Source organism: Protopterus annectens, chromosome 15.part0 (genome assembly GCF_019279795.1).
Source record: "Protopterus annectens isolate FY-2018-M chromosome 15.part0, PAN1.0, whole genome shotgun sequence".
Taxonomy (NCBI): domain Eukaryota; kingdom Metazoa; phylum Chordata; order Ceratodontiformes; family Protopteridae; genus Protopterus; species Protopterus annectens.
This window is the reverse complement of record NC_056749.1, coordinates 283,461,205-283,489,014: the sequence shown is the minus strand read 5'-3', so window position 1 is coordinate 283,489,014 and position 27,810 is coordinate 283,461,205. Positions and strand designations below refer to the sequence as shown.

General features: G+C 39.9%; 1 protein-coding gene across 3 annotated transcripts in view; it reads right to left on the bottom strand.

Moving 5' to 3' along the window:
- Positions 1–27,810, bottom strand: part of YDJC (YdjC chitooligosaccharide deacetylase homolog) — a 171,391-nt gene that overhangs the window by 50,623 nt on the left and 92,958 nt on the right. For all 3 annotated transcript variants that reach the window (XM_044057064.1, XM_044057063.1, XM_044057061.1), the window contains exon 4: positions 202–301. In XM_044057064.1, coding sequence (XP_043912999.1) covers positions 202–301 — 100 coding nt within the window. The remainder of the gene's footprint in view (positions 1–201; positions 302–27,810) is intronic.

Here is a 27,810-nt window from a genome sequence, read left to right as displayed (position 1 = left end):
TAGGGCAGGCCAGGCCATGTCTCAGTCATGCATGCACATGTCCAGCTAACAGCATGTATTATACAAGAATACAATTTTGATTAATACATCTTCCAACACAAATGCAATTATGCCTCAAAAGTTCTTTCAGATATTATGGCCAGTCTAAAATTATAAAAATTATAAAGCCTGAAATAATTTTCTTTTCCATCAACTGCTTACCTGGTAAAACGTGCACATGCTGGTGTCCATCCATATGATGAGGTAGCTGGTTAGTCAGGGTATAAAAGTGCTGTACCTGGGCTCTGAGCTCTTGTGCAACCTAATTATACAGCAAAAGGAATAAAAATGAGTAATTTGAGTAAACTAATCATTCCAGAACATACTAGTTTTGTGAACCAAACAGAAATGAGGGACAAGAATAATAAACATAGATGGAGGCAAAAAGCCTAGTGGACTTGACATTTTTCACTTCCTGTGGAATCAGGCCTACATTTCCAGGCAAAACTGCCTAATACATGACAAATACAAACATGGGGATCAGTTATAATGAGTCTTGTGTCATTATATTCCAGGGTGTAAGGTGACTCTGGGTGCCTACAGACTCTATACTTTGCAATGGGCAGTATCTATAAAAGTAAGTGTGATGACTAAAACAGCAGAATTAAACTAAGAAAAACTAAAATACCACTCGGCTGCAAAGCTGAATGGAAAAGCACACCAAATGGGCCAGCACTTTAGCGTGAAATTAATTTTAATCTCCGCTTTTGTCAATCCAGACTTCAAACACATTACAATTCCATATGATTTAAATACTAAAAAAACAATTACATTCAATTAAAACCAATTAAGGTTAATGCAAAAAAATTTTAAAGAGATAAAACATCATCCATTGCTGTCACATACTTTGTTAATATAACCTCTGCAATCTTGTAAAAAACATTTAATACTGATGGCATCATTTAAGCCCGGAGGCTAATTAGCTCTCAGTTGAATCTGCCATCCAGTTTCTCTCTGTTCCAAGTAGTTTCTAAAATTACCACTCCTCAAATTTAGATGATCCTGTTCTAAAATAGAGAACAGATTTTTTTTTAAATTGGAACAATTTAATGTATGTCTGTATAAAGCATTATTGACATCCTTCTTCTTGATATCATACAAATGCTCCCTAATCCTAGTCATTAACTGTCTAGTTGTCATCCCAATATAAAAAGAAGGACATGAGATACACATAGCAACATACACAACCCCTGTGCTTCTACATGAAAAATAGCTGGACACAGAAATGGTGTATGGTATATGTTCCAAATTTATAAATGGTCCTTTCAAAATATATCTACACATATTACAGGTGAGACATTTATACATTCCTTTATTGACACTAAAATTTTTTGCTTCAAACACGTTTGTCCCTCCCTTTTTCCAACAAGCTTTTTAAGTTAAAATCTTTTTTATAGACAAATCTAGGGTTCTCCCCCACATTATTACATAATTCACGATTACCTCTAACAATATTCCAGTTGTCAGTAAGAATCTTTTTAATGCCTAAAGCCTTACTAGTTATAGGCAAACCATAGCTTAAATGCATGTCATTACATGATGTTCTTTTTGGAATGACTGCAACTACTTCAGTCAAAATGGGTGAATATCTATCTTTTCTGCCATTCCAAACATATTTAATTTGGTCATCCAACATTTTTTCATTGTAACCACGTTCTAAAAACAACTTTTTAATGTTTAAAAATTCATTATGCAAACATTTGTCATCACTGGTCATTCTGCTGGCATGAATGAACTGTCCCTTAGGAATGTTCCTTTTCATATGAATGGGATGTTGACTAGAAAAATGTAAGTAGCTATTTTCATATGAATGGGATGTTGACTAGAAAAATGTAAGTAGCTATTGGTGAAAGTAGTTTTTCTGTGAATGCTACTATTAAATCTACTACTCAAATGATCCCATTCCAAGTGGACATCCAGAAAATTAAGGGAAGTGCCATAATCTCCCAACACAAATTTGAGAAAAGGTGAACTAGAATTGATTGTTGTTAATAAAGCATGTACAGACTCAATAGTCCCCTCAATTGCAAAAACCAAGTTGTGTATAAATCTCTCATAATATATTACTTTAAACTGAATAAGACTTGGTTTTAAAAATTCATGTTCCCACCACCCCATCACAACATTGGCAAAAGCAGGGGCAACTGCTGACCCCATGGCTATTCCTTGCATCTGTTTATAATAACAACCCTTAAACAAAAAAATAATGATTATTCAAAATGATGTCAAGTAAACTGCAGCAGTAATTAATAACATTATTTGCATTATTTGTGAATTTGTTTAAATACGACCTTACATATTCAACCCCAGCCTCGTGGGGTATACAAGTGTACAAGGAAGTCACGTCTAAAGTCAAAATATTATGTGCATCAGGATCAAACATGGTCTGTTCATTAAACCTCCTGAAAGTTTCTAAAAAATTCCATGAATCCTTTAAAAATGATTCCATACTTTGAACATAAGGTTGTAAAAATTAATCAACCAATAAGGAAATGCCCTCAGTAACATAATGAGGTGCAGAAATAATAGGTCTAAGCATTAACCTTAATTGGTTTTAATTTAATGTAATTTTTTTTTAGTATTTAAATTATGTTGGATTGTAATGTGTTTGATTTTTCTGATGAAGTCTGGATTGACGAAAGCGGAGATTAAAATTTATTTCACCCTAAAGTGCTGGCCCATTTGGTGTGTTTTTCCATTCAGCTGTGCAGCCGAGCAGTATTTTAGTTTTTCTAAGTGTGATGACTCCCTACTTAAACCTGGAGCAGTATCTAAGGAGCCTCAATCCTCACCACTGACTCCATTAAGGAAGTGTCACTGAAACCAGGGACATAATACAACATTTCCCCTAAGAGTACACCAGGAACAGACTCCAAACCTGGGACTGGACTATATGCTTCACTCCAAGTCCCCAAATAAATTTGCAAACTACCCACTGCAGAGCACTGTGTCCTAGTTCTAGGTATCTGACACACTCACTGTTAAATATTTGATAATCACACATATAAGCACTCTTGGGAAAGACTGGCACAGATTTACCTGCTATGTCCTCTTGCCAAGATTACACAGGAATGCTGCCAAATACCACGATAACCTTCAAAAGGGGTGTTCAATTATATAATACAAATATTGATATGACAGGCAGCATGCAATCCAAGCAGTAAGGCTTTTCAGAGTGGCCCTGGTGTTATCACAATAAGCATAAACACTCTCAGGTTACTAAAAGTACTTTCTAAATAACCAGCCACAATAGAAGGTAGTAAAATATTTACTAAATAAAAATGTTTTAAAATATATAGACACTGAATAACTGATTCCACACCAGGAATTATGAAAATAACACTGTAGGATAGGTTTCACACCAAATGAAGAAAAACTCCATCTAACTAAATCCATAGCTGTCTACTAACTATCTAACTATAAATCCACAGCTGTCTAAAGATTAACTGTTCCTGTCTAATCTAATTAACTTCTGCAAGGCAAAATAAGAATATATGTCCACCCTTCAGGCTGTTGTTGGTCCTCAGTGACTGGAATAGTCAATCCTATTATTTCTGTCTGAGCAGGTCTGGAAAACTCTGAGTGATAACTACTAGTCTGGAAAACAACCACTCACTACTCCAACTCAACTGAATGCAACTGCAACTGAAGTGAACTAAATCAGAATCTGCATTTCATAGCAGAATCTTTTAAATGTCACAGAAAGCAGTAATGAGAATTCTACTCTCTCATTTCAGACTTTCAAAAAGTAAACAAAAACAGCTGCTGTGGAGCTCCACTCCTTTCAGCTCTAGCACATGAAGATATCACTCTAGGTCAGCTGACAGGCACAACCTGCATTTAGAATTATTTTGACATGCACATTTGGTCAACTAGAAGAACACTGATTCAAACATCTTACACAAATCAAATAAACAATCAAACAACAAACTTATTTACAAAATTATAGGTAGTCATGCTGGCATTTATAACACACGGTAGTTTATAATTATTTACAAGTATTTACAAAACTGCAGCCAGATATGCTAGCAAAGATAACAATATTGGATATCCTCACATTAAGTTGTTGTTGAAATCAGGATAGTAGTACTATGACAGTCTCAATCAGCACCAATGAAAAAACTGTCTGTGTGCTGCAGGTTGGAAACTTGCTGGGTAGAAAAATTTGAAATATTGTGTATGCTTGCTGATAGTATCTGTACACTGTTTGCTTCTAAGTCACCTAATCTACAACCATACTCATGGAAAACTTCAGCAATATTCATTCCTTCTTCAATAAAGTACAGTACTTGAACTGACAAAAAAGACAGGCCTGGGCACCAAGCCCTCTAAAGCTTTCCTACCAACTAAAGAGAGAGGTAAGCCCTGAGAGGACACTGCCAGGAAAAAAAAAATACGAGTTCACACCCTGGCATAAAAAAACACACAAAAAAATAAGTGGGAAAGATAGAGACAGCTTCTGCCGCAGTGATCATTTGAATGTCAACATTTCCAGTAGTATGTTTACTTACACAACTATACTATGTTCTTCATATTGATCACTGCTGTATTAGTCTGAGATATATCTGTAGATTACTATAACTTAGAATAACTGGGAGGTAGAAAGGGAAGAATCCAAGAGCCCCTGGAGAATGATCCTGATAAAGCCTTTCCCAGACCTGGAAAAGGAATGTAGTTTATAGTGCTTTGTAAAAATATACAGACAGGACCAAGTTGCTGCTTCTAGAATACTTTTAGTGTCCAAGCTTTCCCAAAAAGAAATAGATGAAACCATAGCCCCAGCAGAAGGAAACTTGACCCTGCCTGGAATAGTTTTGTTGTGGTAGGAATAACAAAAGGTAATAGCCTGAGACAACTATTTGAAAATAGTCCGCTTTGAAACAGATTGGCCCTTCTGCTTACCTTCACAAGAAATAAACAGCTGATCAGAATTTCTGAAAAATTTCATTTGTCAAGACAGTGCCAGAGTTGTCTGTGGACATTCAATGTATGAAGTATCCCTCCTCCATCATTTTTGGGTTCAGCAAAGAACACAGGGAGATGGATAGAGTGGCTTAAAGTAAACTCTGATGCCACTTTAAACATAAACAAAGAATTAGTGCGCATAGAAACCATGTCTCTATGGAAGATGAAATGAGGTTGACCCACAACAAGAGCTTGCAGCTCAGATACTCTTATTGCAAAGGTCAAAGAAATCAGCAAAACTGTTCTCCATGTTAAGAATCTCAAGTCAGTCAGATGAGCTGGTTCAGATGGAGAAAGTGTTAAGTTTCTCTAACACAAAATTAAGATCCCAAGAAGGAGCCACTGGGTTTCTGGGGGGCTTCTTATGTAGCTCCCCTTTTAAAAAAATTTCTACATGAGATTTCATTGAAAGAGTAAAACAGGACATAGAATAGTAACTTACACAGATATTGTAAAAAAAGAGAATGGATGGGTACTTGTTATTTTGTTGGCACCAACTAGAGCACCTTCTATTTGCTTAGATAGGATTCTCTAGTAGCAGGCTTTCTTTCTTCAGTTTGTACCTGATGCCCATCCATAGAAAATAGATACCTAAAAAGTATTAAGACCATATTATCCAGGCAGTCAGTTGTAGTGGTTTGGGGTTGGGATGCATTAATCATCCCGATATTGTTTGAGTAAATCCAGTCTGTGAGAAAGCTTGTGGTAAATGGCCATGGCCAATAGAAGGGAGAACTACAATGACCTTCAGGGAGTCCTTCTAAATTTTCAGACGTACCCTGGATATCAGTTGAAAGGGTGGAAAAGCTACAGGAACATTCCTGTCCAAGGAAAAGACAAGACATCTTACAGGTTTTCTTGCACAGAGTCTTGTAACAGAATTTTGCCAGTTGATTGTTTAGAGTGGAAGCAAAAAGGTCTACTTGAGGAACTGCCCACAGCTGGACCAAATATTGAAAGATACTCTAATTCAATTTCCATTCATAAATGTCTGCCTTAGTCTTTCCACACAGTTTTGCTTTGAAAGATCATAAAATCACTGTACAGTGAGACTGTGTTGTAAAGCTGTATCCCATGCTAACATGGCTAGTCTGCAATGAGGTAAGATCTGGTTCCCCTTGTTTGTTTATATACCACATCACTGTAGTACTGTCTGCAAGTACTTGAAGAGACCCTGGAGACAACAGAATATTACGAGAGTTGTGAGCCTGTATAAGAGATCTCTCTCTCAGTTCCATACATGCCATTCAATACATCAGGCAATGAGTGCCCCTCCAGGCACTCGTCGTTTCTGTAGCGGTTACAGTTTTACATACTTGGATGGCTAGCCTGGCACCCAACCCTCCTCAAAGGGTGCACTACAAACTCACATACACACACTCATACCTAGGGCCTTTAGTGTGTCCAATCCACCAACTGCATGTCTTTGAAATGTGGGAGGAAACCGGAGCACCTGCAGGAAACCCACAGGAACACAGGGAGGACATGCAGACTCCAAACAAAAGGCACCTCAGCCAAGAATCGAACCAGAGAACCTCTTGCTGTGATGTGACAGCGATAACTGTTACACCACTGCATCGCCCTCTTTACAAGAACTAGCAGCTCTTTTATGTTTATATGTTTTGGTCGGTCTTTCTTGTTCCAGAGAACTTGCACTTTTATTCCCCCGACACTGCTTCCCAAGAAAAGTTCAAGACATCTGTAGTGACTTGACTGCTTTGCAGCAGGAGGGGAGTATGACAGACCTACATTCAAAGACATTTGAAGGCTCCACCAAGTGATTTCCCCTTTCCCAAATCCCTTATACAGTCATTTTGCCTTGTTTGACTGTCCTTTGTTTGGAGGATGGGGGGGGGGGTCCTGCTTTCTTTTTTGGAACCTCCCTGCCATTGCTTTTTAAATGTATGCTTACCAGCATTCTGTTGGGACTGTTTATTTTGCTTTTTGCCAATGCTAGATGAGTTAGCAAAAATCTGTTGGAGAATTTAGAGACAAATTGCTGAATAATCTGTGATTCCCTGCATCAGCTTACCTCTTTCATCACACTTTTTGATATTCTCTGGAGCAGAAGTATCAAATACTAAATCTCTAGCCAAAGAAGAATTCAAAATCTTCTGTAAGGTTCTCAGAGTACAGGCAGGAAAACCTCCTCAAAACACACGAATGGCAAACACACTTCAAACAATGAGTAGTGACCTGTGAAATGGAAGAAACTAAACTACATAAAGCAGATTTTTCTTTACAAGCGGAAACTGCAGACAAAACATTCCCCATACTTTCACAATTAGTCAGTATAAACTTTAACATGCGAGCCTAACAGTTCAGAATTCTAAAAAATCAAAGTTGCAGAAGCACACTTTTCCCCAGATTTACGATTAGCTTTACCATCCTTGTCAGAAAGAAATGTGTTCCAATTAACAAAATGTTTCACAGCAGCAGCTAGATGAAATAAAGCTATAGCTACTGGGTTAGGTCTGTGATTATTGTATAAAACCTTGAAAGACTGGGGACTTTGTACCTTCTATTTGCTTTCTTGGGAGTAGCATGTTGAGTGCCATGGAAACCACAGGCTGTGACAAACACATTCTCCAATGCTGACAGCACTGGAAGGAGGGGTGAAGGATCTGGAAATTCCAGCTGTAACAGTTCATAGTATTTTATGATGGCCTGAGAAGCCTCAGTGTTATCCCACTGAAAATGATGACACATTATGGAATTGTCTCAAAGAAATTAATCTCTCAAAGGTAAATTCAGCTATGAATCAGTAATCTCATGAGAAAAAACTGCATCTGTCCTTTCACATTCCTCCACAGATACAAAATCTTGAACCTCTTCAGGGAAAGATAAATCATGTCTTCTTTTACTAGAAACCACCTAACAAGAAGGGTTAATAGCCTGTGCAAGACCCTGTACCATGCCCAATAAATTATGCCTGTCTGGAGAAACTGACACAGAAGTTGTTAAATGCTTAGTTTTCTGTCTCCTTTTAATATGAAAACTGGAGCAAGTAAACCTAGTATTGCTTGCAGCAACAACCCCAGGGATGAGCAGAACATTCTGGCTAAGCAGGGACAGATTCCCTGTTTATTCCTCCCATGATTTTCAAAAGTTGCTCTCCCTTGCCCAATGATGGGCATCCCAAGAGTCCAAGAGGACATGGTTAACTCACAGTCTAAGGTGGCCGTATGGACAACACCAGAGGGATCCATGTAAAAAGAGTGGTCTGAGGAACCAGCTTTGGCCACATCATAGTCAATCACTTGCTGCCGAGGCAAATTATTAGCCTGCACCAAAGGCTGTTTAGTTAACTTTTTCTTTTTGTAGCTGGAAGAAGGACTGACCGAGGCACCAGTAGTTTGTTCCATGAACAAGATGAAAATGGTGCTTGCTTCTTGTGGAAGCTTAGCAGCAATAGTTGGTAAAACAGGAAAGTCATAAAAGTCACTTTTTCCCCCACACAAAACACATAAAGCACTTTAAGCACTTTCCCCAGCCCAAAAACTAAAATAAACACAGTTTATCCACAGAAAAAGTAATTTCAACAACTTTATCAACTTTTTACCACCAAAGAAAAAAGTGCACTCCCATTTTAAAAGTGTATAAAAGTAATGTAATAGTCAATATAAATACTTTTCTGTAGCTTTAAAATAGTTGTTTTCCAGAAAAAAAAAATAGTTTAAACCACAAAAAAGTAATGTGGAAGTTTCCCCCCCTCCCGAAGGGAGCTAACATCTGCCCAATAATGGAATAGCATTAGCCAGCCGTTGATCCTAGTAAGCCCACCGAGGAGCAACTCTACTTGGTGGCAGGAAAGCTATGAAGGGGTTGGCACCCAAATCTGTCTTTTTAATCAACTCAGCCCGAGCTAACTAACTGTCTGGGGGAGTGGAAGGTGCCATGAAACTTTGGAAGGCAGCTGGATGTTGTATCCTATGAAGGATATAACCCATATAGCTTAGGCTAATGCAGCAGTGATCAGTATGAAGAAGATCTCTACTTATCACTTGTGTATTACTCACACTCTCGCCAGCCAACTGCATTTTTGTAGTATAATACTGTCAGATACTGAATTTACTAACTCTAGACTGTTAAGTAAAATAATAAAACTGCTTCTGTTTCTCTCACTTTCTATGGTTTTTGAAGATGAAAGCTACTGATACCGTTATATCAACACCGTTCAGGGAATGAATCTTATAATGTGTGTCCTACTGTATAAATTAAGGATGGGGACAATGCCTGTAAAGTCAGGGAAACTAGAAATGCAACTAAAAAGGTATGTCAAACTGTAGACCTTTATCTTTTTCATCTACAAGTATGGCTTTTACTGTTGTATGTGCTTGTGTATGTGTGTGTGTGTGTGTGTGTGTGTGTGTGTGTGTGTGTGTGTGTGTGTGTGTGTGTGTGTGTGTGTGTAGACAGATATAGATGTATATATATATAGGTATGTGTGCATTTGGGGATGGAAGGAGGAAAATATTACATTTGGATGAGGCCAGCACTTGGACTTTTTGATTCTGTTCAACTTGGTAACAGTAGCAGGTGTATACTTAGCCAATGACACTGTGTACCAAAGTTTTGTGTGACTACCAGAACCTAGCATATTGTGCAAACGTTCTGTAGATGACATCAATCTATATTTCACTGACATCTACTGCAGAAGCTTGGAGTCTTGTATGCATTCTTCTGTCATGCATCAAAATATCAACTTTTAATGCATATTTCTTTGTAAAAAACATAACTTTACAGCTAAAAAATTCCTGGCACCTTGGAAATCTCCATGAAGGCAGACAAGCTGACATGCCAGTGTTTTTTAACTGTGTGTGTGTGTGTGTGTGTGTGTGTGTGTGTGTGTGTGTGTGTGTGTGTGTGTGTGTGTGTGTACATATATATATATATATATATATATATATATATATATATACACACACACACACACACACACGTATTTTTTTTCTTCTCTTTTTTTCTTACAAGGACAAGTCAAGTGTCTTACTCAAAATTCTTCTTTGTTGAATAAGACAAAGTTATTTATGCTTGAAGTTTGTTAATCAAACAAAACCACTGAGCACAATGCTCTTTTACAGGGCCAGTCTACAAAGAAAATCTCAACAATAAAAAGCTAAGGTCAGTTTTACTATAGCCAGTTAACCACAGTTGTGTGTCCCCAGGAAAACAAATTGCCACATCAACAAGAAAAACGTGCATATTTCATCCAAACAGCTCTTGAAACCAGTACACAGTAATAACAACCAGTTTTGGGGGATTTATAATATGCAATAGTGGAAGCTGAATATCTTACTCGAAAATGTCATGGGAGCTGGACAGTACAGCTGTACAGTTTACCTAAGAAAAGATATACTTTGGACTTCCAAGAGGCTAATATTTCTGCTGTACCACAGAACTGAAAGGAACAGATGGTATTAATTTTATGCAAGCAAAAATAAGCAACTAGACCGGTATTCAAAATCACTATTTATTAACTAAAAGGGCACATTGAGTGTATGCTCCAAACATGACCATGGGAAAGCAGCCAGGATCTGTATTAGTAAAGATGCAATCGTACTAACAGAAAGAGTTGATCCTGATGTGGCAGCAGGGAAAAGCATTAAAAATTGGAGACAGCAGAATGTTTGTGGAAAATTATTCACTGTACTACAAGCAGAAGACAAGCAAATTTATCCTAGCAGTCAGGGAATATCTACAGGCAGGTGTGACACTCAAACTGCTGTATCCAGCTGTCTTCTGAATATTTCCTCCTGGAGGATCAAAAAAATTTTTATGCAGAACAGGCTAAGGAGGAAACACAAAAGTTCAAAAGTACAAAAGTATCCAACAAAACGTGAACCATCAAACAAAAGGGGACTCTGCTTCTCATTCTTCTGCCACTAAAGCTCATAGAGAGACTTTGCCAGTGAAACCTTTTCCAATGGGTTTACCTTCATAATTCTGACAGCCACACCCCCGAAACAGTTTCTGCAAACTGCGACTTCTCAAAACAGCGAATGCCGATGTTCTGAATAACAAAATCTCGCCCCCTTTTTGACCCATGGTATCACTTGTTTCAGCTGTGGAGCAGTTAGAAATGCTGACATTCGCTGTTTTATCAAAATTTAGAGAAATTGGTGGGACAGAATTCGTGGAAACAGTTCGTATATCTGCACATCCGTGGATGTGCTTTCGACAATATGAAGATAAACCTTTCCAATGTTCCAAAAGAAAATGATTAATAGAGAGAAAAAAAGCACAGGAACTGATTAGAAGAATTAGGAGTACCTTGGACTTGAACCACGGCCTGGTGTTGAGAGATGGAGATAAACAGAAGACCAGCAACACCGAAAGTAGTGAATAAATGTGAGATTATAAGGCATCAGTCATATTAGTGAAATATGGTTTTGCAAAAAAAAAGTGTTTGAGAAAAATTGTACTTTTGTTGATTTTGTTAAACTTTTAGGTGGACCATAAAGCATATACCCCACTTTATGTCATTAATGTTTAGAAGACACTCAAAGGAAAAAAAATGACTAAGTAAAACAACCTTTGTTCTTAATAGCATTTGTATAAAACATCTCAAGATATAAACTCTGAGATATATAGTAAAGCAGTTTTATGTAGTACATAGTCAGGGGTATTTTAAATGTTGGGTTTGGGGGTAAGTCTTTTCAGTGATGTCTGTATGTGATAAAGATATTAAAGTAAACAAGTACATTTTAGTTGAAATAAATATAGGCTTTACAATGCAAAAAAGAGATGAAAGGCTTTACAAAAGCAAATGTAAGTTGATATGCTGTAATCTTGGGTGACTGGGGTAGAGGATGGGGTGTAAAACTGAGCTAATTATGTTATACGTACAGGTGTAATATTTTTGCAAAGGTGAATGGATTAATGCTCTTGACTTAATATAAAACAGTTATTTTCTTTAAACAAGTAGGCTTGAAAAATAAGACAAAATGAAAGCCACAAGAAGTGTTAAGTTTCTTGCATATGCAATGATACTAGTGTGTTTTTTCCTTTAGCAAATGTTCAGTGGGAGTCAAGAAGCCTGCAGCTGAAAGCAATTGTACTTTCTGTTCTCAGTGAAATTGATAAAGATTCCTTCATGTATCTGCAGAGTTGTTAACTGTATTTTTCTCTCATTCGATGGAGACAAGCCGTTTGCAGATGCAAGCAATTAAACTTCTGAGTTTTGAGCATTTTTTGCTGTGGTTAGTGCAATGTTTAAAGGTTAAGGGGCAGGGAAGCAGCTCAGTAAAACAAGGTTTGAAATTACTTGAAAGGAAAAGGGATAGCAGCTCCCTTAGCAGTCTTAATAATTTAAAAAACATTTAATAGAACAGTGTATAGTTTAGTTTTATTTAAATATAACCAGTACACCTTTTCTTAAGGCTAAAAATCAACATTTTCTGAAAGCACACAAGCTCTTTTTCACATCTGGAAGGGGTACAGAGATTCCAATAAAACAGTGCAAAAGGGAGCACAGGCTGCAACATGCATGTTACATGGATAAAATGCCTGTGAGTGCAACTTTTCATTTGGGGCAATTGTTCCTATTTGGAAGTTTAAACTTCATTTTTAGAAGATGTACATTTTTTGTGTGTTTGTTCTAAGTTAATAAGTTATGGGGGGGTTCTGAAAAATTATTTATTTTTTGTTTGAAGTTTTTCAGTAAAAAGAAAAGCCTTGAAAAATGTGACACCAGTTCAAATGGAGATGACAAGAAAATGACAGTTATGTACTCACCATAATGATAGATCTGTGTTGCCTGCTTTAGTCCCTCCTCAACATATGGGTCTCTGATTCTAACTTAGATCTGTCTTTGGCAACTTTTAAGTTTTGGATCCGGTGGTCAGGCTCCTCCCTACCTATAATCCCTATGTAGGCAGTGAACTACCTCAGATTGAGTTGCTCACCAAAAAAAGGAAACTTAAAAAATATAAAGGTGTTGACGGCCAGAAAACTTAGCAGACCTAAGTGCTACCAGCCTGTAAAAGGAGAAGGAAAGAGAAAGAAAGGACCTTTAGGAGCTAAGGCAAGGTCAGCTAGAACCATCTCAGTATGAGAACATGATAAAAAAAATGTGCCTACAAAAATAAAGAGGGGTGGTGGGGATGGTAGATGAGGAAGGACAGACACAGACAACACAGATCTATTGTTATGGTGAGTATGTAACTTTTGTATCTGATGTTGTCTTTTCTGTTGACTCTTCAACATATGGGACAGAGTCTCCAGCTACTTTCTTACTTTGGAGGACTTCTGGAATGATATTCTGGAGTACTGCTGAACCCAAAGAAGGCTCTAGCTCTGGACTGCATATCCAATTTATAGTGTGAGATTAAGGTATGTTCCTTGGACCAGGTAGCTGCAGCACATAGGTCATCAACTGGAACAGTACAGAAGGCTGTATATGAAGCTGCAGATCTGGTGGAATGAGCCGTTGGGGTTGAAGTAAATGACAATCCTCTTTCTTGATAAATAAAGGAAATACATTGATAACCAGTGTGAGATGGGACACTACTTTTCCCAATTTAGCTGTACAAAAGGATGCAAATAACTGATCAGATTTCCTAAAAGGTTCTGTCTGATGAAAATAAAATTGTAACTGATGATGAACATCTAGCAAATGCAATGTATATTCACCCTTGTTCTAAAAGTTTTGGGAATAACACTGGAATATTTATGGACTGATTAATGTATGATTCAGAAGCCACCTTGTGAAGAAAAGTGGGGTTGTTTTTCCAGGACACTCTGTCCTTGTCTAAAATTAGGGAGGGAGGTTTTGAAGATTGTGTAGCTAAGAAATTCATCTGGCAAAAGTGACAGCCACCAGAAAAAGTCTTCCATGATAAAAAAAACTTCGGCTCAACCACAGCAGCAGGTTCAAACTGGGGACCAGTCGAAGCCTGTAGCACAACAGTCATATCCCATGGAAGGGCTGGATTTCTACCATAAGAACATAGTAGAAAGATATTACACAGGAAAGCCTTAGATAAGCTGAGAAATGCAATAGGTATACAATTTTCAGCCATATGGAAAGAGGATATTGCAGCTAACTGTACCTTAATTGTGGAATAGCTGGCTCTATATTGGAAAGTATGTGAGGAAGTCCAACATTGCTGGAAGAGGGGCTGAGAAAGGGTCAATATTTTTCAATCACCCAAACAGAAAACCTTTTCCATTCACTCTTATAAATTTTCGTAACTGAGGGTTCTTGGGAAGAAGACAACATGCGGACAACTGGAGATGAAAACCTGGACTGACAAAACATCTTTGGAATTGGAGAAACAAAGCAGTCAGTTTGAGGGACTGAATGTTTGGGTGAGGTGATTCCGACGGGTAAGACAGAAGATCTGAGTCTGGTCCTAGGAGGCCAGAGGAAGGGAAACCAGACTTGTCATGACCAATAAGGGGCTATGAAAATGACTGTGACCTTCACTGTAGATTTGTTCTGATGAAACTGAAACTGTCTGGCAGTTGGCTTAGGGGATTAAGGAGCTGTTAATGAGCTGTTTCCAGTAGTCCAATGCTGCAAGGTTTGATTCCCTCAGCCTCCGTTGCCTAATTGTGCAGCTCTAAGCAAGTCAATTAACCAGATACCAGTCCCGGGCTAAGTCTGAAAAAGGTCCATGGAGATCAGTGCTTTATTCAGAAAAACTAAAACAAATACAATTTTGAAATCAGGGACACAGGGAAAAAGATATAAAGGAGTCTCATGGGCCAAGGGTGTGTTACAGCATCCCTGGATGACTACCCATCTTGGGGAACTAGAATGAAGAACTTGTTGCATTTGGTGTTGTGGGGAAAGGCAGAGGTCACAACAAGGTTGGCTGTAGCAGGTGAAAAACTGTTCCATTGTCAGTGGATTGAGAGACCACTTGTGAGGAAACAGGACAGATCTGCTCATCTTTTTAGCAAGGGTACTGGATTCCCCCAGAATATGAGCTGCTATCAGAAAGTGGTGAGAAGATGTTGCCCATTGCCACATTCTCATGGCCTCTCGACACAAGAGATAAGATCTGGTTCCACCCTATTTGCTGATGTACCAAACAACTGCCATGTTGTCTGCCTGAATAGATATCACACTCAACGGGAGAGAGTCCTAAAAGGCCTGCAATGCTATGAGGAATGCTCTCAACTCAATATTGATGTGAAGACTGGCATCTGTTTGGGATCATGTGCCTTGGACTGTCCTTCCCAGAAAATCCCTCCCCATCTCAGTTGCCAGATGGGAATCATCCATGGTTACTATGGCATGGGGGGAAAGGAAGAATGAAAGGACATCCTTGTAGAACATGCAAAGATTCTAGCTACTACTATATGTGAGCTCTGCAAATGTTAGTTAGAATCACTAGAAAAGACATGGGTTGTTTCATGACTGACCACTGAACAGTCAGAGTCAACTGAAAAACCCACATGTAGAATCTGGCTGCCATGCAGCCTAGAAGGTGAAGAATTAGTCTCTCTGGTGGCTTCTGGTGAGATAAGACTTCTTGGGATTGATGGTGAAGGGATTTAATTCTTGTTTGACAGAGTTTTGCTATCTGAAGTATTGTGTCTAAAAGTGCTCATATGAACTAGACAGACTGGACTGGTTGTAGCTTGACTTTTCTAGATTCACTGTAATCCTCACGTCTATGCACAGTTGCAGCAAGAAGTCCTTGGCTTGAACAAGTAGATCCCTGGAAGGGACAGTGATGAGCCAGTCATCCAAAAGTAGAAATATCTAGAAATCCTGCAGTTGTATACAATCTGCTACTACTGCCATACACTTGGTGAACACCCAGGAGGCTGTGGTGAGACCAAAGGATAGAGCTCTGAATTGGTAATGACTGTCTCTCAGACAGAAGTGAGGGCACTTCCTGGAGTGTATGCCCATCTTCATGTGGTAATACATATGCTGAAGATCTATCGAGCACATCCCTTTCAGTCATTCTTCCTCAATAATGGAAGAATGGACTATTTTTTCACTGAGAGTGTTTAAATACTTGGCACACGTCACCAGAATTTTGTTTGCTTCATGAACTTGTTCAAGTGACTTGGGTCCAAAATTGGCCTTAGGTCCCCGTTTATCTTTGGCACTGAAAATAATCTTGAGTAAATTCTGAATCCTCACACCAAAAGTTCCAGGCCAGATGAATTCACTCAGTTTAGTACATAGACTGATTTATTAAAATAAAAGAAATAACCTCGGCAGTAAAAATTAACAGCAAAACTTCAAACTATTATACCATTAAGAGCAAGTAACACTTCTCTAGCACCCCAGCTTTCAGAAAAGCCTTTTCAGAGTACATCTTTCTTCTGGTAAGCATACACTTAAATACATGCATTTAATCAATTAAATAATCATCCAATTGAGAATTCACTAACAAAGCCAACTAAAAAGGTTACATTTTAATATTCTTTTTAACTTTCTTACATTAAATGCTTCGAAGAAAATTATGTTAAGCGCTTTCATCAACTAGTATGACTTCTTCAGAAGGTTCTGAAGAAGTCATACTAGTTGATGAAAGCGCTTAACATTGTTTTATTATTTTTATTCATTAAATAGTACTGTGGACTCGCAACGTTTGTGCCCTTTTATTTTATTTGGTTTTTATTCAGAGCACTACTGCACCACTTATCTGAGCTTCCAAGAAAATTCCCTATTCAGACCTCTTGGAAACACTATCATATTTTAAAATAAATATTGCTTCCTTCCTTCTTAAATGTTCCTTAATTTTTTCATCAGTACTAAACCTAGTATTTACTTGTTCCAGAACAGTTGTCTGCAACCCCTGTGGGTCTCCATTATGGTGTTCCTTAAAGTGCATAGCTACAGGGCTCTGAAATCTTTGCTTCTTGATGTCCCTTATGTGCTCTTTTAATCTTGCAGCAAAACTTCTCTTGCTCTCTCCAATATAAAATAATCCACAAGGACATTTTAAACTATATATCATGTTTTCATTGTTGCAAGTGAAGCTGCCTCTTCTATCATTTTTTTCCATTAATGCTTTCAAAACTATCAACTGTGTGTTTGTATACTGTGCAATTGTGACATGGAAAAGTTCCATATCTCACTATATTATTTTCTATATCTTTTGGTCTCTCAAATTTTCCATGTACTAACATGTCCTTGAGACTTCTGCCTCTTTTATATGAAAAAAAAAGTTTAACATTTTTTTAGGCAGGATTTTTCTTTCTGTATAGGGTGGCCTAATGGTTAAGGTGTTTGCCTTACAAACACAAGGTGCAGTGTTTGAGTCTCACAAGGGATAATTGGCTAGGCTTAAAATGGCTCGCAAGAGCAGGTAGCTTAGTACTAATCTATGAACCTATGAACCTATGTATATAGGACCAGTAATACCCAACTGTTTTCTCTAAAATATTAGAAAAATTAGTATACTTAGACACAAAATATAACTCCCTTTCTTCTTCCTCTACATTCTTTTTCAACATTATGTTGTTCTGTGCTTTATTCACTTTTTTGTTTGTTACTTTATACCCCAACCATACTTTATCTGGCTTACAGCCCCTTTCTATAAACATGTTAGCTGTATTTTGAACTTCCTTCTCACATTCCTTTCTATCACTGCACAAACGTTTAACCCTGACCATTTCCCCATAAGGAATGGAAGAAATAGTGTGTGTGTGTGTGTGGGGGGGGGTGACAACTAGTTGTGGGGGAATGACAACTAGTTCCATGCAACATAAAGCTTGGTTGTCCCAATTTTCTAAATATTTTAGTTTTAAGATTACCATCTTCTTGCCCTTCTGTTGTAACATCCAGATAATTTACTGTTTTTCCTTTTTATAACCCATCAAATTTGATACCAAACCTGTTCACTTGCAGTTCTTGAACAAAATTTTCCACCTCTCCATAACCCCCCTTGCAAACAAAAATCTAGCTAACTCAAATAAGAACAAGAAATTTGAGCGATACAATAAAACATATCCTCTTACTGATAGTTTTTTGAGGGCTTCTGGAACTGCGCTGCTACGAGGACTTGGCGCAACCTGCTCCGTTTGCCCTCGCTATGCTCGGGCTCACTCCGCTCCCCTACCCTACCCCATTCCCACCCCCACATCAATTACATTTATAGCTAAACAAAACCACACTCTGTCCCACCCAACCTATCCACTCTGATCTTGCCACCACTCCCACATCTACTTAAACCTACCCTCTCCAACTCCTATTCAGCACCACCTGCTAACTACTCTACTACATAACTACCTACTCTCCACCATGTATGCATTCCATACTATACCCAATATATCCCTGGTCATTCTACTACACCTGACCTATAGTCTCACCTCTCCCAGCTCATACCACATCAATCAACGCTACTCACCCACTTTCCCCTTTTGCCACCACTCTCCTAACACTCACTCTTTCAACAACATTAGTCCACAACTCTTTAACTTCAGTACCACACTTCTTCAACCTTTCAAACACATACACACCCAAAAGACATATTTCTCGATGTGTAACTACCTCAAACTGAAACTTTTACTACTACATTCTCTAACACAACTTAAACTCCATGACGACATCCACCCTAACCCTGGACCCAAAAACAACCACTCACCCAGTAAAGTGTCTCCTCCACCCATCACCACAACAATACCCACTAATGCTCCATCCCATAGCCACTCTACCCAACAAATCAAATTCAGACCTACTCTTCACTAACTTCAACCTATGCAGCATAATCAACATGGCTGCTGACTTCAACACAGTCCTAGCCACATACTCCCCAGACATAGCAGTCATCACTGAAACCTGGTTAAAACCTCACATAAAAGACACAGAAGTCACCACAACAGGCTATAACATCATTAGACAAGACAGACTAAATAGAAAGGGTGGTGGTGTAGCCATAATATTTAAGGACACCCTCAAGCTTGTTCAGCTAAACTGTACTCCTCCAGTCCAGCCCAACTCAGAAATCCTAACTGCCCGTATAGACATCAACCCAAACAAGTCAATAATTATCATAGCCACCTATCTTTCCCCTGGGAACAACCAACACACAATTGAAAGCCTACTTGCATGGACTTCAATGAACTTCAACCCGGAAACTATCATCCTATGAGATTTCAACCTTGACTGGTGCTCCTGTGCGTCCAACAACCCCACTAAATTTCTAAATCTATTTAACTTCACCCAAACAGTAACCTGTCCCACCCGCATCGACAAGCATTCCAAAAAACAATCTATACTAGACTGTATCTTATCAGGGTGTCTCCCTGATTCACTCAGTGACCACACTCCTACCTTCTTCCTCAGAAAACTATTTGCAACACAACATAACTTATAAATACACACGCAGTACAAAACACTTCTCCCCCTCTCTATTCATCCAGCTGCTTCAACAGCATAACTGGGCACCCCTCAAAGTCCTCCCACTTGATCTAGCAGTTGATTACTTTAACAGTACCTTCCTTGTGTTACTAAACAAGCTAGCGCCGGTCAGGAAAATTCGCACAAAAGCCAGACCCTTACCCTGGTTAACATCAGAAACAAAACTGTTTCTAAAACACAGAGACAAGGCTTGGGCCACCTACCACACCACCAGAGATAAGCCAAGCCTCTATAACTATCGACAGCTTAGAAATCTAGCTAAAAATCAAATCAAGAAAGACAAACAAAAGTACTTCTTAACATGTCAACAAAAAAACAAAACAATCCCCAAAAATTTTGGCAGAGCATCAACTATCTCCTCAAACCTGGTCACTCCTCTACCCCTGCCCCAACTACCACAAACAACACTGATCCAATAGCTATTCAATTCAACTCACACTTTATACATACTGTTACCTCACTGCTAGGTGACCAACCTGACAAAAAACTCAAATCTCCTCCTATCATCTCTAGATCATCCCACCCATTTCTCCTTCTCATCCAACCAAACTAGCTACATAAAAAGTCTCCTAGACAAACTTAAACCCTGCTGTGCTTCAGCTGATAAACTCCCAAACGAATTCCTAAAATTAGCTGCCCCGCTACCGCTACCTCATATCCATCCTCATTAACCGATCCCTTTCAGACCAATACATCTCTTTAATATGGAAGATATCCCATATCATTCCCCTTCACAAAGGTGGACCTTCCAAAGAATTTACAAACTACCGTCCCATAGCCATCCTGTCTCCCCTCAGTAAAATTCTTAAAAAGTGCATCCACAACCAACTCCTCAATCACCTACTCACTAGCAACCTATTATCCAGTTCCCAACACGGATTCAGACCCAAGCACAGTCCATGCACTGCCCTGCTATCATTCACCAATACCATTCAGCAACTGTTAAATGAAGGCCAACTTGTCTCCTCCATCTTTCTTGATATGTCCAAAGCTTTTGACACTGTATCCCATCAGTTAGTACTAAACAAACTCTCATCTCATGGTCTAGACTCTACTACCCTGTCCTGGTTTAAGAGCTATCTCTCCAAATGACAGAACACTACTAAATGGGAAAATGACCTTCCCCTCTTCTCCCCATCTCGGTAGGAGTACTCCAAGGCTCTATACTTGGTCCACTCCTTTTCAGCATATTTACAATTGATCTCTCCTCAGCTACTAAGCATGCCTCCATTCTGCAATATACTGATGACTCTACACTTATTTGCTCAGCCCCATCTCCCAAGGACCTTCAATCAAATATGCAAACTTATTTTCTAAACATAGAAAAATACCTTGCAAAACATCAACTTATCCTAAACCCAAACAAAACTAAGATAATAATCTTCAGTAATAAGTAGTCCAACCCCAGCCAGTCTCCACTCTCAATCCTCTCATCCAATGGCATCATGCTAGTCCCCACTACCCATACTAAACTCCTAGGGGTAACAATTGATGAACAACTAAAATTTGACAAACATATTTCCTTAACTATCAAAAAAGTGCATACCAAACTAGGCGCCCTCTACAGAGCAAAGCCTTTCCTAACCCACAGTGCTAGACTGGCCACTGCCCAGTCTCACCTGCTGTCACATGTTCAACAACTTGCATAAGACTGTTTGCTACAATAGAATAGCCAAATTCACTACCAGTCAGCAAAACCGAACTCACCACTGCTCATCTCTCTCTCAACTAAACTGGCTTGAAATACCTGACCTCCTATCCTTCAGTCAACTCACCATATTCCATAAAGTCAAGCACCAACCAGACAATCTCCCTGCTCTAACAAGCCTAGTGCTGCCAACTGTAATGCCAGACCCCTCAGATCATCAGGTAAACTCCTGCTACAAGTTAACCATTCCCACAACCGTCATGGGGAATCCCTATACTCACACAAAATAGCCAAGCTATGGAATACACTTCCTCAACCCATCGTAAAAAACCCAAACTGCCATGAGTTCAAAAAACTCCTAAAAGAATTCTTAGCAAATCACTGGTTCTGCTCCTGTCTCAAGTCCAGGCTAATTGTAACTCTTTACTTCTCCTACCTCCCTCAATTCACTCAATCTTAATTCCCCTATACCCACCATCTCTCCTACTCAGTCATCTGCCTGCCTCTTCAGACCTCTCCTCTCAACTAGGCAACCAGAAATAAAATCTATACTAAGCATCTACCTGTCTATTAACTTACCTTCTCTCCTGTAAATAAGAAACTCTCTACTAGAAACACTTGCTGTTGTTACTTCTCTGGCTCCTCAATCCAGAAGCTGTCTTTCTGTTAAATAAAATCATATGCTTAAATGTATATTACAATGAAAATGTATACTAGCTTCCTAGCTATGCCTGTATTTACCTGTATTAAGTTGCATTACTGAATTGTTTAGTGTTTTAAATAGTAGAGCTTTTCTCCCTGGGTCTCCGCTGAAAACGGGCTCCTGGCCCAGTCGGACACTACCTGGTTAACAAATGTAATAAATAAATAAAATAAATCATCAATGTATCTGTAAAAATGAACAACGTTTTCTAAAAAAGTCATTCCTATACACATATAGATTTTCATAGAGACCCATAAATAAATAAGCATATGTGGGGGCAAAAGCTGTCCCACACTTCTGATGATACAGAGAGCCATCAAATTAAAATATATTATTTTCCAAACAGAACAATGTCAGTTCTCTAATATACTGTGTACTGGGGCTTTTCCCCAGAAAAAGATTCTATAGCTTCTATGCCATCACTATGTTTAACGCTAGTGTAAAGGCTGACTACATAACATGTTCTTCTGCCATACTATTTTCTTTTCTTTATCCAGAAAATCAAAACTGTCTTTGATATATGAAGATAATTGTATCACCTTTTTTAACAAAAATTGATGCAAAAAACATCCCAAATTGTGGGTTACATAATTGCAGGCAGATACAATGGGACAACCTGGAAGGTTAACCTTGTTTTTATGTATTTTAGGCAATCAAAAAAACTTTGCCAACTCACTGCTTTTATTTAAAATAAAGAAGTTATGTCTTACCATAACGTTCCATCTATGTTGTAGATTTTTATTCATTCATTACTGTTGGGACTTCAGTTCCATCCTCGGAACCAACACGGCCATTTCCAAGCTCGCGCCAGTCAAAAAACTCTCAGCTAAGACCTACCCATAATGCCCCTCTCATAGTTACTCCAGATCAAGTTTGCTCACCCCTATATAATAGAGGTAGTAATAGAAAAACAGTAGGAGGCTCTGTCTGAGCAAATACCCTAACCAGGAGTTCCTAAAATCCACCAGGAGTCCAGGCAGGGGAAGGAGGGTGGGAAGTAATGAATGAATAAAGATCTAGAACACAGATGGAATGTTATGGTAAGACATAACTTCTTTATCTGATGTTGTAAACCTTTATTCATTCCTTACTGTTAGGACTGAGTCCCCAGCTACTTCAGTCCTGGGTGACTCTAAGGAAGGATATTCCTGAGCACCATAGAACCAAAAAATGCTCATCCCCTGGAGCCCAAATCCAATTTGTAATGAGAGATAAAGGTATGAGGTCTTGCCCAAGTGGCTGCTGCGCAGATATCATCCATAGAGGCTCTGGAATGAAAAGCTACAGAAGTAGCCATTGATCTAGTAGAATGAGCCTTTATTCTGGAAGGTAAGGATAGCTTATTCTGTTGGTAGATAAAGGTAATGACGTTTCTAAGCCAGGAGGATAAAGTCACTTTGAAGACAGGTTTGTCCAATCTGGGTTCTACAAAGGCCACAAACAATTGATCTGTTTTCCTGAAAGATTTAGTCCTGTCCAAATAACAACGCAGCTGCCGATGCACATCAAGGGTGTGCAAAAGGTACTCCCCTCTGTTAGAATGTTGAAGGAAGAAAACTGGCAGGTGAATAGATTGGTTAATGGAAAATCCAGAAATTACCTTGGGCAAGAAAGAAGGGTCAGTATGAAGGGACACCCTATCCTTGTGGAAGTTCAAGTAAGGTCTCTTGGCAGTCAAGGCCTGCAGCTCAGATATTCTTCTTGCTGAGGTAAGTGCTACTAGAAGTAAAGTCTTCCATGACAAAAACTTCATATCACATGAATCAAAAGGCTCAAAAGGAGGGTCTGTGAGAGACTGAAGTACCAAGGTCAAGTCCCAGGATTCTATGGGGGGCTTGACAGGAAGTTTAACGTGTAATACTCCTTTCAAAAAGGTCTTGCACAGGCGGTGTGACATAACCAAGAATTATCAAATCCATTATGAAAATTGGCGATAGCTGCTAAATGTACAGTGATTGTCGATACTGAGGCTCCTGCATGTAGAAGAGTCATCAGTTATTGTAGGATCTTTTGAATAGGCATAGAGAAGGGATCTAAGTTCTGATCTTTGGCCCAGATAGAGAACCTAGTCCATTTACTAGAATAAACTTTCTTGGTGGAAGGTTTGTGTGAAGCCAGAAGAATTTCACGAACAGGAGATGAGATGTCAGGTAGCCTGGCAATCATTGGAAGTGGAGGAACCAAGCTGTGAGCTTGAGGCTGTGGAGACTGGGATGAATCAGTCCCTGCAGATGACATAATAAGAAGTTATGTACCTACCATAACATTCCATGTTAGTTGTCTTCTTCTCGCCTTCTTTCTTGCTGGTTGGGTTTGGGGCCGATCCTCAGCTCCGACTCGGCCATCTTCAAAAGCTCGAGAGCTGCTTACCGGCTCGAGGCCCCCCTATATCCCATGATGCCTGGTGCTAGATACCCAGATCTCGTTTGGTAAGTCTAACTGCAGACATATTAATAATAATAATAATAATAATAATAATAATAATAATAATACAGGAATCCTGTCCTAGAATGCATAAATCCTACTGGAGAGACTACTAGTCAGAAGGAATAGCCAGAGAAGACTCAGCCAGTGAGAAAAACATAAGGAACTCTTCTCTGTCTACTAGGATAGGGGGATGGAGGGTGGGACGCAAGAAAGAAGGTGAGAAGAAGACAACTAACATGGAACGTTATGGTAGGTACATAACTTCTTAATGTTAAGTTGTCTATCTCGCCTTCATTCTTGCTGGTTGGGACAACATCCCTAGCACCTCAATCCTGGGTGGCTCATCGGAACAGACTCTTCAGAATAGTGGAACCAAAATCAGCTCTGCTCCTGGAGGCCACATCCAGCTTATAATGTGAAATAAAAGTATGAGGATTGGCCCATGTAGCTGCTGCACAAATAGTTTCCATTGGCAATCTTGCCTGAAAAGCCACTGAAGTAGCTAGAGCTCTAGTGGAGTGACCTTTTGGTTTAGCAGGAAGCTCTTTATTCCTTAGCTGATATATAAATGTAATAATAGATGTTAACCACCTAGATAAGGTTACTTTCGACACAGGTAGACCTTGTTTATCCTCAGCATAGGACAGGAACAGCTGGTCTAATTTTCTGATTTGCTTAGTACTATGCAAGTAAAAACATAACTGTCTATGAACATCCAACTGATGCAATTTGTATTCCGCCTTGTTGGAATAATTTGGAAAAAACGCAGGCAGATCAATAGACTGATTCAAATTATTGTCAGAAGAAACCTTTAGAAGGAAGGAAGGATTAGTCCTGAGAGAAACTCTGTCATTGTGGAAAACTAGATAAGGAGGGCGAACACAAAGAGCCTGAAGTTCAGAAACTCTTCTGGCTGAAGTAATTGCAACCAGAAGAAGGGTTTTCCAAGAAAGAAACTTCAAAGAACAAGAAGCTGCAGGTTCAAATGAGGGCAGTATCAGGGAAGCTAAAATCAAATTTAGATCCCACGGAGACAGGGGATCTCTCACTGGGGGCCTGAGTAAATTAGTCCCTTTGAGAAAAGCTTTACAAAGCTTATGGGACATAATACTAGTATCTGATAGACCTGTATGAAAGTTTGAAATTGCAGCTAACTGAACTCTAATCGTGGCAGAAGAAGATCCAGCATGAAAAAGTTTCGCTATAAAATCCAAAATATGGTGCACAGGGGCTGAAAAGGGATCTATATTCCTAGCCTCTGCCCAGAAAGAGAAACTTTTCCACTTACTAGCATAAGTCTTTCTAGTGGTAGACTTATGCAATGATAAGATGATTTCACGCACCAAGTGGGAGATGTTCGGAAGCCTGGCTAGTGGAGAGATTGAAGGGATTGGTGCAGCCTGCCCGATTGATGGATCAGGAGGTCTGGAACTGGGTCCAGGGCTGCTCCAGAAGGTGATGATGTAGGAACGGGAACCAAATTTGTCGAGGCCAGTAAAGGGCAATGAGGATCATCTTGCATCCCAATGTGGTAGCTTTCTGTATTAGTTTGGGAATCAGGGGAAATGGAGGGAATGCATAAAGAAGTCCCTGAGGCCAATCGTGAACTAGAGCGTCTCTGGGGAAGTGTCCAGGAAGAGGGAGGAGAGAGAAGAAATTGTTGCACTTGCTGTTGAAGGGGGTGGCAAAAAGGTCGCAGCAAGGCTGACCCCATTTGCAGAAGATTTGATCCACCACTGTCTGATTGAGAGACCACTCGTGAGGCATGAGAATTACTCTGCTCAGCCTGTCCGCTATAACGTTGGACTTCCCAGGGATGTGCGCTATTATCAGAAACCATTGGGAAGAGATCGCCCACTGCCAGAGTCTGAGTGCTTCTCGACATTGGGGGTAGGACCTGGTTCCGTCCTGCTTGTTGATGTACCACACTACAGACATATTGTCTGTTTGAATTGCAATGGTCCTGGTGGGAAGAGAGTTGTGAAGAGCTTGCAACGCCAAAAGCACGGCCCTCATCTCCAAGACACTGATATGCAGATGGTACTTGTGAGGCTGCCAGGTGCTTTGGACTGTTCTGCCCTGAAAATGCCCCCCCACCCGATCAGGGAGGCATCCGTGGTCACCGTAGCCACTGGAGGAGGAAGAGCAAATGGTCTGTCCTGGGGTACTGATGGGGAAACCATCCACCAAGCAAGTTGGTTTTTGCGTGTCTGTGTGATCATTATCTTGTGAGACATTGGAAGTTGCTGGAAAGACCATTGGGTGAACAGCATCCACTGAAGAATCCTCATATGAAAATGAGCAAGGGGAACTAGTATGACAGCTGCTGCCATGAGACCCAAGGTTTTTAGGACGAATCTGGCCTGAATTTTTTTGCATCCTAATAAGACCTGCACATGTCGGCGAATGTCTAGCACTCTGTCTAATGGAAGTCTCGCTGACATGTCCTTTGTATTTAAGTTTGTGCCTATAAAGGTAATAGACTGACAAGGCGACAATGCAGACTTTTTGAAATTTATTGTGATGCCTAGTTTGGAGCAAGTTTGGATGGTGTAGTCTTTGGCTCGCAGCAGGTGATGTCTGGTGGTAGCAGTAAGGAGCCAGTTGACTTAATATGGAAACACCTGGAATCCTTGCCATCTCAGGTGAGCGGTAACTACTGCCAAACATTTGGTGAACACCCTGGGGGTTGTGGTGAGGCCAAAGGACAGAGCTCTGAAATGATAATGACTGGCTCCCAGCTGGAAGCGGAGGAATCTTCTGGAGTGTCTGTCCATTTTGATATGGTAGTACGCGTCCTGAAGATCTATGGAGCACATCCAATTGTCCTGACCCAGAAAGGGTAAAATGGACTGTAGGGTGACCATCTGGAACTTTGTTCTTTGAACAGACCTGTTTAATCTGCTGAGAGCCAGAATGGGTCTCCAGTCCCCTGTCTTTTTTGGTACCAAAAAGACCCTTGAGTAAGTTCCGGATCCTTGCTGGTCTGCTGGGACTGTCTGGATGGCTCTTTTTCTTAGCAGTTTTGATATTTCTTGAACTGCCTGATCTCTTAGATTGGGTGGAACACCTGGAAGGGATTTGTTGGGAATGTAGGGAGTGCAAAAGCAGAGGATTTTGTAGCCTTCGGATATGATAGACAGTACCCATTTGTTTTGTGTTATACTTTGCCAGGCTTTTGGGTACAGCGATAATCTTCCCCCGACTGCCTCCGAAGGTGGACAGCCAGGCAGCACCTCAGGGATGCTGGAAGGGCTTGCCAGAGAAAGATTCTCTTTGGCCCTGATTTTGCGGACCCCCTCTGCCCCATGGGCAGCGTCTATTGTTGTTCCCTCCTCTGCCCCTGGAGGGGAACTCTCCACATGTGTCAGGCACGGATCCCTGGGGTTTCCGGAACCACATCTTCCCACTCTTCTGACCCTTGGGATACGGTCTTGAAGGAGTGGAAAAACATACTCCTACAACAGAGAGAGTCTTGCCTTCCTGCTTACACCTGGTAAGGGTATCCTTCACCTGTGGTCCAAAAAGAGCAGAACCATCAAAGGGGGTGTTGGTGAAAGACGCCCTGAAGGGTTCCACAAAGTTACATAACCACATCCAAGCATGCCTCCTCAAGGCCATGCCTGTGCTTGCGGCCCTACTCGCACCATCAGCTGCATAAGAGATGAGCCGCATGGAGGAGTTTACTACCGA